Source organism: Salpingoeca rosetta (assembly GCF_000188695.1).
Source record: "Salpingoeca rosetta unplaced genomic scaffold supercont1.35, whole genome shotgun sequence".
Taxonomy (NCBI): Eukaryota; class Choanoflagellata; order Craspedida; family Salpingoecidae; genus Salpingoeca; species Salpingoeca rosetta.
In genome coordinates this window covers 503,170-515,669 of record NW_004754899.1, presented here as the reverse complement: position 1 = coordinate 515,669, position 12,500 = coordinate 503,170, and the positions used below count along the sequence as shown (strand labels likewise).

The 12,500-nt window shown below is 54.2% G+C and overlaps 5 protein-coding genes across 5 annotated transcripts in view; 1 reads left to right on the top strand and 4 right to left on the bottom strand.

The window, feature by feature from the left end:
- Positions 1-891, bottom strand: part of PTSG_10226 (camp-dependent protein kinase type I-beta regulatory subunit) — a 4,235-nt gene extending 3,344 nt beyond the window's left edge. Inside the window, exons 1-2 of the mRNA XM_004988508.1 lie at positions 565-891; positions 41-200 (exon numbers count right to left, since the gene is read on the bottom strand). Coding sequence (XP_004988565.1) covers positions 41-200; positions 565-579 — 175 coding nt within the window. The 5' untranslated portion in view covers positions 580-891. The remainder of the gene's footprint in view (positions 1-40; positions 201-564) is intronic.
- Positions 892-992: 101 nt separating this feature from the next.
- PTSG_10225 (uncharacterized protein) lies at positions 993-7,984 on the top strand. Its single transcript, XM_004988507.1, has 19 exons — positions 993-1,301; positions 1,519-1,776; positions 2,029-2,142; positions 2,359-2,451; positions 2,709-2,801; positions 2,984-3,028; positions 3,195-3,260; positions 3,610-3,667; positions 3,855-3,907; positions 4,175-4,279; positions 4,538-4,594; positions 4,754-4,843; positions 5,144-5,251; positions 5,431-5,514; positions 5,683-5,766; positions 6,047-6,127; positions 6,288-6,440; positions 6,645-6,716; positions 6,953-7,984. The coding sequence occupies exons 1-19, from the start codon at positions 1,287-1,289 to the stop codon at positions 7,538-7,540; spliced, it is 2,217 nt and encodes a 738-aa protein (XP_004988564.1). The 5' UTR covers positions 993-1,286; the 3' UTR covers positions 7,541-7,984.
- Positions 7,985-8,171: 187 nt separating this feature from the next.
- Positions 8,172-9,880, bottom strand: PTSG_10224 (uncharacterized protein). The gene is made up of 4 exons (XM_004988506.1): positions 9,703-9,880; positions 9,348-9,435; positions 9,023-9,177; positions 8,172-8,754 (listed from the first exon to the last, which is right to left on the bottom strand). The coding sequence occupies exons 1-4, from the start codon at positions 9,832-9,834 to the stop codon at positions 8,578-8,580; spliced, it is 552 nt and encodes a 183-aa protein (XP_004988563.1). The 5' UTR covers positions 9,835-9,880; the 3' UTR covers positions 8,172-8,577.
- A 222-nt stretch (positions 9,881-10,102) lies between these two features.
- On the bottom strand, positions 10,103-11,914 carry PTSG_10223 (calcium binding protein P22). Its single transcript, XM_004988505.1, has 6 exons — positions 11,708-11,914; positions 11,521-11,593; positions 11,300-11,377; positions 10,916-11,082; positions 10,635-10,696; positions 10,103-10,433 (listed from the first exon to the last, which is right to left on the bottom strand). The coding sequence occupies exons 1-6, from the start codon at positions 11,775-11,777 to the stop codon at positions 10,263-10,265; spliced, it is 621 nt and encodes a 206-aa protein (XP_004988562.1). The 5' UTR covers positions 11,778-11,914; the 3' UTR covers positions 10,103-10,262.
- A 213-nt stretch (positions 11,915-12,127) lies between these two features.
- The window catches only part of PTSG_10222 (uncharacterized protein), a gene marked incomplete at its 3' end in the record, with an annotated part of 3,194 nt that continues 2,821 nt past the window's right edge, over positions 12,128-12,500 (bottom strand). Inside the window, exons 9-10 of the mRNA XM_004988504.1 lie at positions 12,288-12,500; positions 12,128-12,147 (exon numbers count right to left, since the gene is read on the bottom strand). The exon at positions 12,288-12,500 is cut by the window's right edge and continues 130 nt beyond it. Coding sequence (XP_004988561.1) covers positions 12,128-12,147; positions 12,288-12,500 — 233 coding nt within the window. The remainder of the gene's footprint in view (positions 12,148-12,287) is intronic.

The following is a 12,500-nucleotide window of genomic DNA, read 5'->3' as shown; positions in this document are numbered from 1 at the left end:
TGCACTCGCATACACAAACGCGTTTTTCTGACATACGCACCCTTTGACTGCTGTTGGAGCTTTGTGACGTGGTTCTTGATGTACTCCAGCACATCGTCTGGCTTGTCAACGCACAGCTTGACGACAATGTCTTTCAACAACGCCTCAACATTGTGATCGGCAAGGTACTTCTGAAGGTCGGCCTCCAGGTTGCTTGTGTCCTACACACACACAAAAAAAAGGGGGGGGGGCAAGGGGTGGGGGAAGGGTAGAGGTGCACGCATGCACGCAAAGAGGGATGGAGAGAGGCAGCCAAGAGGCATCGCAGAGCATGAGCCACCAGTACGACAACAGCAACACCATCAGCATCTCCATCGGCATCCATCCATGATGACAAGCGTCGCAACACTAACGAGAGGGCACTTGATGCTCAAATCTCAACCACACAAACAAAAATACAAATCACAACGCTGAGTGCATGCCAGGACTCCAAGCAACACATGCCATCAAGCAACACCGATTCCCCCCATTCCAACCCCCTCATTCTCTCTCTCTCGTGCATGTGCTTGCAGTAGTGCACCGTACCATGGGAAAGGCCATGATTGTGTTTTGTGATGTCGATGTGGAGAGTGTGGGAAGAGGGAAAGCGCGACCACCACAGGGGAGGCGTCACGTGGTCGGTCGTGTGGAAGGAGAACGACGACACCGGTTGCGTGAGGAAACAAAGGGGGTGCGGCTTCGAGAGAGAGAGAGAGAGGGAGAGAGAGGGAAGGCGGCTGGCTGATATGCACACAAAAGAGCAAGCAAGGAAGGAGGAGGGGAGCTGGTTGTCGGTTGTGTGTGAGATTCGTCTTGTCTGCGTCTGCGTCTGTTTGTTGTTGGGGAGAGGCAGCGAAGGAAAGAAAAAACAAAAAGGAAAACTGTCAGGCATGGAGTATTTACGAACGATTTCATCAGATTGTCGCAGCTTCCGCATCCAAACGAAAACAACGCGATAGTTCCTCAAAGATATCCAACAACTATCCGTGACGGTTGTGAATCGCATCTTATCGTGTCGGACTGAAAAAAGACGACTGCCGGTCGCCGCTGTTGGTTGTTGGGGAAGTTGTTGTGAAACGGCTGCGGCTCTCTGCTGGTGTGTGTGTGTGCGTGTGTTGGGAGACACCACTGCAGTGACACAGAGGGGAGGACAGCGCGGAGGAGGACAGGCGGGTGTGCGGGACGGCGAATCAAGACCAAGGAGTGCGAGAGAGTGTCTGCGTCTGTGTCTGTGTCTGTGTCTGTGTGAGGAGACAACAAAGAGGGCCATGTCACAGCAACAGGTGGGTTGGATGCGCTGTTTCTAACATGCACTCATGTCAGACAATGAGTTTTGGCACTGCTCGCAGCAGCAGTTGATTGCTCCGCTGTTTGTCATGTTCTTTGCTGGCGCACATGAACGGATTACACACACTCACACATGCACATGCACATGCACATGCACACACACACTCACACACATACACATGCACATGCACACATGCACACATGCACACGCAGGGGGTGCCGAGCTCTGCAGCACCCGTGCAAGGCAATGTCATGAACATGGCACCGGGACAACCACAAGCCGGCACCTCAATGCCCATGACACAGCCAACACAGCAGCCAGCACATCCACACCAATCACAACTACACACACCTCAGCCAGCTGTCCAGTACAACCACGCTGGCACCACCTCAGCTGCCACGCCTGGTGTGGCAAACCCAGCAGCAACTTCAACGCCTTCGACAACCTCAAGCTCAAAACCAGCCCGACCAGTGAGTAATGAGTCGTGTGTGCATGTGTTTGTGTGTGTTTGTGTGGTTCTGTGCGGGTATGTGTGTGTATTTGTGTGTGTGTGTGTGTGACGCGTTTGTTCGTGCGGTGGCGATGTGTTCTGTTCTCTGCAGTTGTGTGCAGCTGTCATTGGGTTGATCGTCGCCTCACGTCCTTGCCTCGCGTCGTTGCCTCGCGTCGTTGCCTCGCGTCGTTTCTCGTTGCTGCGCTATCTGTGGTCAATCGACAACCAGTCGAACCCATATACACACAACATCAGCCGCACCGCGCCCGCAACCGTGGTCTGGCTGCATGAGAACTTTGAAGCGTGCGAAGACGTGTCGCTTGGTCGCGAGCCGCTCTACAAGGTTGGCAATGTGCTTGTGCTTGTGCTTGTGTGTGTGTGTGTGCTCTGTGTGTGTATGAGCTTGCTCTTGTGTGTGTGTGTGTGTGTGTGACGTTTCAACATGCTGGTGACCTGGGAGTGGTGGCTGAGAGAGTACGCGACAGAGCCTGTGTGCGTGTGTGCAGTTGCCTCCCTTGCGTGCTCACTTTGCGCTCGCAACCACACGTGCCGCCCCTAGCACTACATCGACCACTGCAAGGAGATGGGCCAGGACCCCGTCAACCAGGCCAGCTTTGGCAAGCTCATCCGATCCGTCTTCCCAAACCTCAAGGTGAGACGCGACGATGGTGCTGGCGAAATAATGGGGGCGATTGTGGTGGCTGGTCGAGAGAGTGTGTGTCGATATGCTCTGTGCTTGTGCGCTTGAATGTTGTGGGAGTGCATCCGCTCCCATGCTTTCCCCTCCTCCTCCTCCTCCTCATCATCATGGTCATCATGCTCCTTCCCCTCCTCCTCATCATCATCATCATCATGATCGTTATCATCATTATTACTGCCGTCGTCGCTACCGCCGCCACGATGATGAAGACGCGCCGGCTGGGCACGCGTGGCAACAGCAAGTACCACTACTACGGCATACGCGTCAAGGAAACATCGCGCCTTTACTTTGACAAAACGCAGGTGCGTGCGTGCGTGTGTGTGTGTGTGTGTGCGCGCGTGTGTGTGTATGTGTGTGCGTGGGTGGGATGTGTTGGGCTTCATTACCGTGTGCACGTGCGTGTGTTCATGCACGCGAGACAACGAGTACGTTGCCCACTGTCCTTAACGCGAACGTGTGTGTGTGTGTGTGTGTGTTTGAATAGATTGGCGGAGCACACCACCGCTTCAGAGCAAAGTCGACGCAAAAGGTGCTGATGCAGCTCGTGTGTTGTCTCTGTACTGTGCGATCTTGTACTTACATGGTCATATGGCCCTCGCTTCCTGTCCACACCCCAACTGCTGTGTCCACCACTGCCAACTCATCTCACGTTGTGCCACAACACCTGCCCCCTCCCCCTGTGAACGTGTGCACAGCCAAAGAAGAAAGTAGCGCCGACACACACAAACGATAAGGACAGACCTCCACATGCAGACGAACTGGTGAGTGGGCACTTGTCTGCATTGGTTCTCGTGTGTGAGTTAGTGTGTGCGCGTGCGTGTGTGTGTGTGTAAGCGAGTGAGTGAGTAAGTGTTTCCGTGTGTGTGTGTGTGTGTGTGTGTGTGTGTGTGTGTGTGTGTGCGTGTGCTTGTGTGTGTGTGCGTGTGCTTGTGTGTGTGTGCGTGCGTGCGTGTGCGTGCGTGCGAGTGAGCGCGCGCGTGTTTCCGTGTGTGTGTGTGTGTGTGTGTGTGTGTGTGTGTGTGTGTGTGTGTGAGCGAGTGAGTGAGTGTGCTTACAACGCCTTTTGCTCACCTGAAATCCCAACCTGCCATGACCATCACCGTACTTCAGTCCAAGTACTGCAACACGCAGGTCGAGCTGCCTGCGTTCCCCAGCATGGTGTCACAAGGTACCAATGACGGGTGATGGCTTGATGGTGGCTTGGTGGTGGTAGGAGTGATGTGATCGGGTGTGGTTGAAAGCGGGGTGGTGGTAAGGGTGTTGTTGGTGATGGCGGTTGTGGTTGCATGCGAAGGGGCTGCGCAAATGTCTTGTGGTCTCACTGACATGTGCACTGCTGCTGTCGCCAATCACAGGGTTTTCTGCCAAGGAGGACTTCTCCAAACCGTACCACGCAAACTGCAAAGAGGTGTGAAGTTTGCTGTTATGTTCTTGCAGTGGTGGTCGATCACTGCTTGGAGTTGTGTGGGGCGGGGGTATCTTGGATGTGCGTCTTTTCTTGCCATCGCATGCGCATGTTCGAACCAGCTTCCACGTGTCATGCACAATACCTACGATACGCTGCACCCCAACACTAACACACACACACACACACACACACACACACACACACACACACACACACACACACACACACACACACACACACACACACACACACACACACACATATCAGGTGCTCCGCGCCGTTGCCAGCGGAGAGTTTGACCGCGTGCAGCAGATATGGAACCAGTTTTGGGGTAGCATTGCCGCGCATTTCAAAACCGTCCTGGGCACAGAGGTGCAGCAGCATGCGTTGTGATGCGATGGCTGTTCACACCACGTGTGCATGTGCATGTGCATGTGCATGTGCATTGATGCGTGCACATTGCCCCCGTTCTTGTGCAACTTTGGTGTGCACGCAACAACTTGGCGAGTGGTGCATTGTGTGTGCGTGTGTGCGTGCGTGTGTGCGTGTGTGTGTGTGTGCTGATGTGTTTGCGGTGTGCGTGATGCAAATGCCTCATCATCCCCTCTCCCGCGGCGTCGGTGCTTCCAGGCCGGATTGCAGACTGTACTGCGATGTGACGACATCTTTCACAACACACTCAAGAAGGTCTGCTGCTCAGCCCGTGCTCGTCTGTTTGCGCGTGTGTTTGTGCACGTGCATCCTGTGCATGTACTTGTGCACGTGCAAGTGCACGCATATGCGTCTTCCGCGCTCACCACCATCACCATCGTCGCCACCATCGTCGCCACCACCACCACCGTGCAGATGTTGGTTGGGAATGTGCTGCAGCCGATTCCAGAGCATCTCGTCAAGCAGATTCGCTTCTTCGGGAAGCGCCTCGAGCCCTGGATCAAGGTCGTGTCCATGGTGGCGGCGACTGTGTGCATGTGTGTGTGCCTGTGTGTGTGTGTGTGTGTTCCCTGATTTCCTTGCGCAAAAGCTCCCCCCCCCCGGGTTTCTTCCGTCGTGAAGAGCAACTCACATGCGTCCAATTAATGCAATCATCATCATCATCATCATCATCATCATCATCATCATCATCATCATCATCATCATCATCATCATCATCATCATCATCATCATCATCATCATCATCATCATCATCACCATCATCACCATCATCACCATCACCACGACGACGATGACGACATTCAGACTGCACTGGAGGGGCTGCCTGCGTCGCTGGTGCAGGCAAAGGCGACGAAAGTGCGCAACCTCGCCCACCTCCTCCGCCGCTACACATCCCTCAACCACCTCTGCTGCGTACGTCAACACACACACACACACACACACACCTTTCTCGCATGCAGTGATGGATGGGAAGAGGAAAGGACGGGAAACAATGTGTGTGTGTGTGTGTGTGTGTGTGTGTGTGAGGGAATGCCACATGTACTTGAGGCCTCACAACCATGGCTCGCCATCGCCACCACCATCACCACCAGGCGTCTAAGGCTGTGCTGGACGACCACCGGTCTGTGCAGGTGATGGTGCGCGACCTCAGATGTATCTCCTTCGACTCTATCAAGGTTGACGCCAGCACACACATGTGTGTGCATGTTTGGATGTCTTTTGCACATGTGTTTGCACACAAGCACACAAGTTGTATCACAACATCACTATTTTGCATCACACACACACACACATTCACGCATCAACCACCAACACCACCACCACCACCATCTTGTGGACTGCAGATGCAAGTGAGCATGCTTGGGCGGTGTCGCCGCTTGAATCCACAGCACGTCCTTGACGCCTTTGAACGCCAGCTCACAAACAAGGTGTGTGGGTCTGTGTGTGTGTGTCTGTGTGTGGGTGTGAGAGTGTGTATAGATGTATATATACACATGTGTCTGTGTCTGTGTCTGTGTCTGTGTCTGTGTCTGTGGATGAGGAACGAAGAGTGAGGCACATGTGGGTGGTGCTGTGCGAGTTGAAGAGCTTTGTTGACATCCAACCACACGCTCATCCAGGAACACAAACACAAACGCACACCACGTACACCACGTACAACGTTCGCCCACAACCCTTGCGTTTCGATTGGGCGTGTGCTGCGTGCAGGTGTCGATGGATGTATGGGCGGCGTGGCTGCAGCAGCTCGTGTGGGAAGACATCAAGGGCGTCTCAGATCCAATCGCACACGTGCGTACTCACACACATGCACGTATGCACTGAAACTTGTGTTGACATGACTTGTCGTGGAGTGGTGTAGTGGGAGAGGGGAGGCTGTGCCTTCCTCTTGCCACTGTTGTGCATGTACCTCACATCGACAATGCACACACACACAATCATGCGTGTGCAGGCGCGGTCGTTTGTGCGCGTGTGGACGGCGTACAGCAGCGCGCTCATGCGAGATTTGACGCTGCGGAGTGCAGAGTCGTTTGGATCGTACCACCTCTGTCGGCTCGTCTTTGACGAGATTCTCATCTTCCTGATCGAACGCGCAGAGGAGCTGGTGTGTGGCGAGGGGGGGGGGGGGGTGGGGCGCGAAAAGCAGAGGTGGTGGTGTGGGCGAGTGTCAGTGTGTGCATGCGTGTGAGGTGCACAGGCACAGACACACGCACATGCGCACACGCATTATCATCTGAAAACCCCCGGTCCTCATTGACACATCAAACCTCCAATCTCCAATCGTGACTGCGTGACTGCGTGACTGCAGGGCCTGTGGTGTCTTGATCCGCAGCACTTGAAGGCGGCGCTCCACCCAGGCCTCGACTTTGACCGGCTCTTTGTACGTGCTGTTGGTGGCAGGTCCTGTCACTATCAACGAACATGGTGTTGAGTGTGCTCGTGAGTGGTATTGAGTGGTATTGAGTGGTTTGAGTAACGCGCTGCTTACATTGTTGACCCCCCCCCCCAAACACACACACACACACACACACACACACACACACACACACACACACACACACACACACACACACACACACACACACACACACACACAACCATCATCATCATGAGCAGGGCTCGAACGGAAGCGGGGTTTCGACGACGCAACAATACGCCGCTCAGATGGCGCCACAGCCTCACCACCACCAACAGCAGCAGCAGCAGCAACAGCAGCAACACATGCAGGCATATTACAGTGTACAGCCGCCGACGTCAGCAGCAACACAACAGTTGCAACATCCACAACAACAGCAGCAAGCGTTCCAACCATCGTCGTCACAGCCACCACCCTCATCCACAGTGGGGACGTCACTTGCAGCCGTACCACCACCAACAACAATGCCTCCACCTGCCACGCCGCCACACGCCAACGCTGCCGCTCGCATGATGCCGGGCACGCCGCTGTCACCCAACTTCATGCAGACAACGCCTGGTCGCGGTATGGGCGTATCGGGTGGCATGGACACGGCGTTTGGCGCATCACTCGCGTTTGGCACGCCGCCGCAAGGGCTCGAGCTGACCCCGCCATCGCTGTACATGGGGGCGGCAACGAGCAACGACTATGTACTTCAGGGTCGATCGCCAGTCCTGTTTGACCCGGACCGGCTCGGTGACAGCCCGTTCAAGACGTCGCTCTCGCCGCCGCGGCCACCGGACGTGTGATTGCTCGCGCTGTGTACCTGTCTGTGTGTGTGTGTGTGTGTGTGTGTGTGTCTGTGTCTGTGTCTGTCTGTGTCTGCATGTGTCTTTGTCTTTGCGAACCTTTCTTTCCTTGTTCACACCTGCCACTGTTTCTTCATTTCACAACTTTCCCTTGCCGTTCTTGTCATTTCCCTCTCTTTGAGATCCTTGTTGACCTGACTGTCTTGCGCACTAGCATGCTTTCATTGCTTGCAGGCACGCGTGCACATGTCGCATGACAACACTTGATAGTCTGCGTGCACAACTGTCACTGTTATTGCCACTGTGATTGTTCTTTCTCTCGTTGTGTTTTGGTTTATTGTCGCATATCTCCCCGCTTCTCCTCATCACCTTAGTTTCACTCCCCATTCTGTTTGCGTGTGCATATATTGCACACAGGTACAAGAAACCCTCTACAACTCGCAACGGCCTGGTGTGTGTGTGTGTGTGTGTGTGTGTGTGTGTGTGTGTCTGTGTGTGTGTGTGTGTGTGTGAATGCGTGAATGCGTGACTGGGGTGCGGTTGCCTTTATTCGGACCAGAAGCAGCACAACAGCGATCAACACTGTTTGTGACAGCCGCAGATGGCACACACGCACACACGCACGTGCATACATTCAAGGACATCAACTGATGCAACACGCAGGCAGACACTGCGCATGACAGTTCCAACCAGCAGAACCTCATCGCAGGTGCAAACACACACGAGAGACAGTAGAGGATTGTAACAGGTGGGAGAACACGAAAAAGGGGACGAGTAGCTTGCCACCGAATCAACAGTGCAGGCACAACGCACACAACTCGAGGGGATAACACAAGCGAATGAACAACACCACACACACATACACTCTCGCTCATTCACACAGTTGCTGGAGACGCAGGGGGTGTAGCGTTCCATGCACGGGCATGCATGTCAACACACACACACACACACACACACACACACACACACACACACACACACACACACACACACACACACACTTGCATCCTTAGACACACGCATGCGTCAGACAGAAGTCAGACGTTCGAGCTGAACGCAGGTGCAGTGTCATCGTCGTCATCGTTGGGTGCATCTGGTTCACGTGCTGCGTGCTGCTTGTGCTGTCGGCCTTCCACAAACTCGCCGGCCCACACGCGTCCAGACGCGAACGTGTGCTGCCCCACGCCATGCTTTCGCCCTTCCTTGAACGAGCCCTGGTGGAAGGTGTTTGGCACGGTTGGAGATTGCGTGAATGGGAACAAGAGTGGAAGTAAACGAGGTTACATCACATCAGCTTGACAGATCGACCACAGAGCCAGCGACTCATCGCGTCGCGTCAAAGCGGCATGTGCGCCACAAAGGCCATTCAGCACAGCCAAGTACAAGCACTAACGCTGAACACACACATGCAAACACATGAAAACACATGCAAACACATGCAAACACATGCAAACACACACACACACACACTCATGCGTGCACCTCGTAGACGGCGCCGTCAGCGTAGCTCATGGTCCCGTGACCGTGCATCAAGCCCATATGCCACTGGCCCTGATACTGGTCCCCGTTGGCAAAGTTCATGGTGCCAAAGCCATGCTTTTGGTCCTCGCTCCACTCGCCTTCATAGCAGGATCCATCTACATGTGTGCATGTGTGCATATGTGTGCATGTGTGCATGTGCGCATGTGTGTGTTTTGTGTGTGTTTGAGGTGAGCTTGCAAGGACACATCTCAAGGGCACACATGCAAACAAGGCGGTTACGAAGGTTGTGCGGCACATGTACGAGCCTGTGATGGGGGCAACCCACCCTCATAGTGAAGAACGCCAGCGCCGTGCATCTTGTTATCTTTCCACTCCCCCCTGTACATGGACCCATCTGGCCAGATGTACTCGCCCTGAAGCCACGAAGAAGGAGCGTCAGCATTATTCAACACACGAGAGAACGCAAAAGTGTTTCGCAAACAACACGGACAACGCAAACACATTCACAAGATGCACAGGCGCTGAGCACCCCCTCGCAGCTAAGCACAGGATGCACAGCATAAACAGGATGCACAGGATACGCAGCGATGCACAGGATACACAGGATACACAGGATACACAATGTTAACGAGACAACTGAGATAGATGAGGCAAACAAAACCCGAAGCAAGCCAACTCACAAAGCCGTGCTTCTTGCCACCGACGAGGTCCCCCTTGTACCGGCTTCCGTCGTTGTGCTCCACATGATCGAACACCCCATTGCTGCCACCACCGCCACCGACAGCGACAACTTTGCCAACTTTGCCAACCATCGTTTGGTTGTCGTCTTCCAAGTCCTTCGTGCACAAACAAAGGTCGACAATCTGTGAATGTTTTCATCTAACTATCGCAGCACAGGGTGTCTGTGTGTGTGTGTGTGTGTGTGTGTGTGTGTGTGTGTGTGTGTGTCTGTGTGTGTGTGTGTGTGTGTCTGTGTCTGTGTGTGTGTGTGTGTGTGTGTCTCTGTGTGTGTGTGTGTCTGTGTCTGTGTGTGTGTGTGTGTGTGTGTGTGTGTGTGTGGTGCTTGACATGTTGATTGGATGTCACTCCCTTGCTTCGTTTACTCGCTCGTTCACACCCACACGCCCCTTCACACTGCAGAGCATCGCATCGAACCTGCTACAAGAATCAAGTCATTTACACCGTCCACAACGCGGACACACAGAAACACACACACGCACTCACAGCAACACATCCCATGCTAGAAGCGAATGGCCATGCGCTGGTGCAGGTCTGTCTTTTCCAGGATTCTGCAGAACTCATCAAAGGAGATGCGACCATCGCCGCGACTGTCCGCCTCCTTGATGGTCTGATCCACGATGAACGTCAGCTGCTCATCCGTAATGCCATCTGTCACCATCATCTTCAGCACCTGCAGGAAGAAGAAGAAGAAAAAAAAACAACAGGAGACGTGCAGGACATGCGTGTGAATGAGCCGCATGTGACATGTGATGTACACATGTGTTTACTATTCCTCCGCACTCGCTCCCATCTGACCCTCTTCACTCAACTACCACACACACCACACACTCAACAAACACATGCACACACACACACACATACGATCCAGTACCGAGAAGAGCTCCTCTGCGTCGATGAAGCCGTCATCTTTGGTGTCGTAGATCTGAAACACAACTGATGCGCGGGAACGCGACAAGTGACGGCGGGACATGGAAGATACAGCACGGGTGAGGGCAGCAGGGAAGGAAGCAGGACGAGGAGAATGGATGTGTGTGCGTGTGTGCGAGCACGTGTGAATGTGTAGGTGTGTAAAAGAGAGTAAGGCGCTGTATGACGCACACACGCACGCACACGCACACGCACGCACACGCATGCAAACACGCGCACACGCACATTGCAGTTTCTTGCGCTTCTTCTTCTCCATCTTGTCTCTGTGCGTTGCCTCGTCCTCGTTTGGATCGCGGGGGCGCTCCGTGATCGGCTGAAACACCGAGAGCGTATTCAGGAACTTCTTAAAGTCAATGTGAATCGGCCCGTCCTCCGTCTTATCTGTGCTGTGGCTGTGTGGGAACGGGTGCGACGACACACAGAACACCAAAGGGGAACGGTGGGCCAGTGATGTCAGAGATCGAAGTTTGAAAACAGGGAACATGCATGCATCACCGTCGTTGAATCTGAGACTACTGCGTTTGTGCACCGCAAGATGCAATCCCATCGCGCGCACACACACAAACACACACACACACACACCAGCATTCCAATCCTTCAACGACTCACTCTCTGTTGAAGAGCTCCGCGATGCGCTCCACCAAAGGATTCATCGCCAGCTCTGGGATTGACATCAGCTCCTCCAATCTGCGCGCGTGTGTACGTGAGTGTGTGTGAGTGTGTAGAGTGTGAGTTGAAATTGAGCAGATGGTACACAGGCACACACGCCCGTGCACACACACACACACACGCAGTCTCTCTGTTTGTCACTCTCTGATCCCGAGACCAACGTGATAAAGCCGGTGCGCTCCTTGTCCAATCGTTGGAAGCGGCGGTATAGTCTATGGATCTGCGGCACCGTGACTGAATACCAAGAAGCAACCACCACCAAACAACACACATGCAAGTGAGCGCGTGTGTGTGTTTGTGCGAGTAGTCAGGCCCACCATGATCACGACAACCCGCAACAGCACGTACAATCAAGCTTCTTGTACTCCTCCAGCTGCTCATCCGGCAGGTAGGATTCCGTTGAAGACGTGAGCCCCATTGTCGGAGCGTGCGTGTGCGTGTGCTTGGTTGTTGGATTGGTGGCGCAAGCAAGCGAGCCAGGAAGCAAGCTAGCGATGGTTGTTGGCTGTGATTGCGTTTGCTGCTGACGACTTTGATGGTTGGCGTCGTGGGTTGTTGGTATTGATGAAAAGTACTGGAAGATATTCGTAACAATCAACGGGAAGCGCACAGGCAGGCAGAACGCAACGATGACGCTGAACCACACACACGCACACACACACACACATACACACACACACACACACACACACACACACACACACACACACACACACACACACACGCACACACAGAGTGGCATGTCATGGCAACGAACAAAGAGCCTGATCACTTCCAGGGCGAAGCACCTGCATTAGTGACGCAAAGAAGACAGGAGACAACGTGTGAGTGAGTGAACGAGTGTGAGTGAGAAGACTATGAGGCCGATATACAATGCCAACCGATCCAGAAACACCCTCCCCCCCCCCCCCCAAACACACACACAGACCTGGTATGGAGAACGGGTCAGCGGGGGCAAAGGGGTCTGCAGGTGCAAACGGATCCCTCGGCTTCATCGTCGATCGTGGTCGTGTGGACTTGGACCGTGCACCCCCACGCGTCCTCACGCCAGCACCGCCACCGCCGCCGCCGCTGCTGCTGCCACTGCCACTGCCTGCGCGGGTTGAGCCAGCTGCACGCGCAGCCATCATCGGCGGTGCGG

Coding starts and splice junctions, on each gene's coding strand:
- PTSG_10225 (XM_004988507.1), top strand. Junction 1,777..2,028: donor GCTCAAAACCAGCCCGACCA/GTGAGTAATGAG, acceptor ATCGACAACCAG/TCGAACCCATATACACACAA. Junction 2,802..2,983: donor TTTACTTTGACAAAACGCAG/GTGCGTGCGTGC, acceptor GTGTTTGAATAG/ATTGGCGGAGCACACCACCG.
- PTSG_10224 (XM_004988506.1), bottom strand. CDS start 9,834: ATGGTTGGCAAAGTTGGCAAAGTTGTCGCTGTCGGTGGCGGTGGTGGC. Junction 9,436..9,702: donor GTGGCAAGAAGCACGGCTTT/GTGAGTTGGCTT, acceptor TCGTGGCTTCAG/GGCGAGTACATCTGGCCAGA. Junction 8,755..9,022: donor CTGACGGCGCCGTCTACGAG/GTGCACGCATGA, acceptor ACCTTCCACCAG/GGCTCGTTCAAGGAAGGGCG.
- PTSG_10223 (XM_004988505.1), bottom strand. CDS start 11,777: ATGGGGCTCACGTCTTCAACGGAATCCTACCTGCCGGATGAGCAGCTG. Junction 11,594..11,707: donor GGAGTACAAGAAGCTTGATT/GTACGTGCTGTT, acceptor CTTGGTATTCAG/TCACGGTGCCGCAGATCCAT. Junction 10,434..10,634: donor ACGCAGAGGAGCTCTTCTCG/GTACTGGATCGT, acceptor TTCTTCCTGCAG/GTGCTGAAGATGATGGTGAC.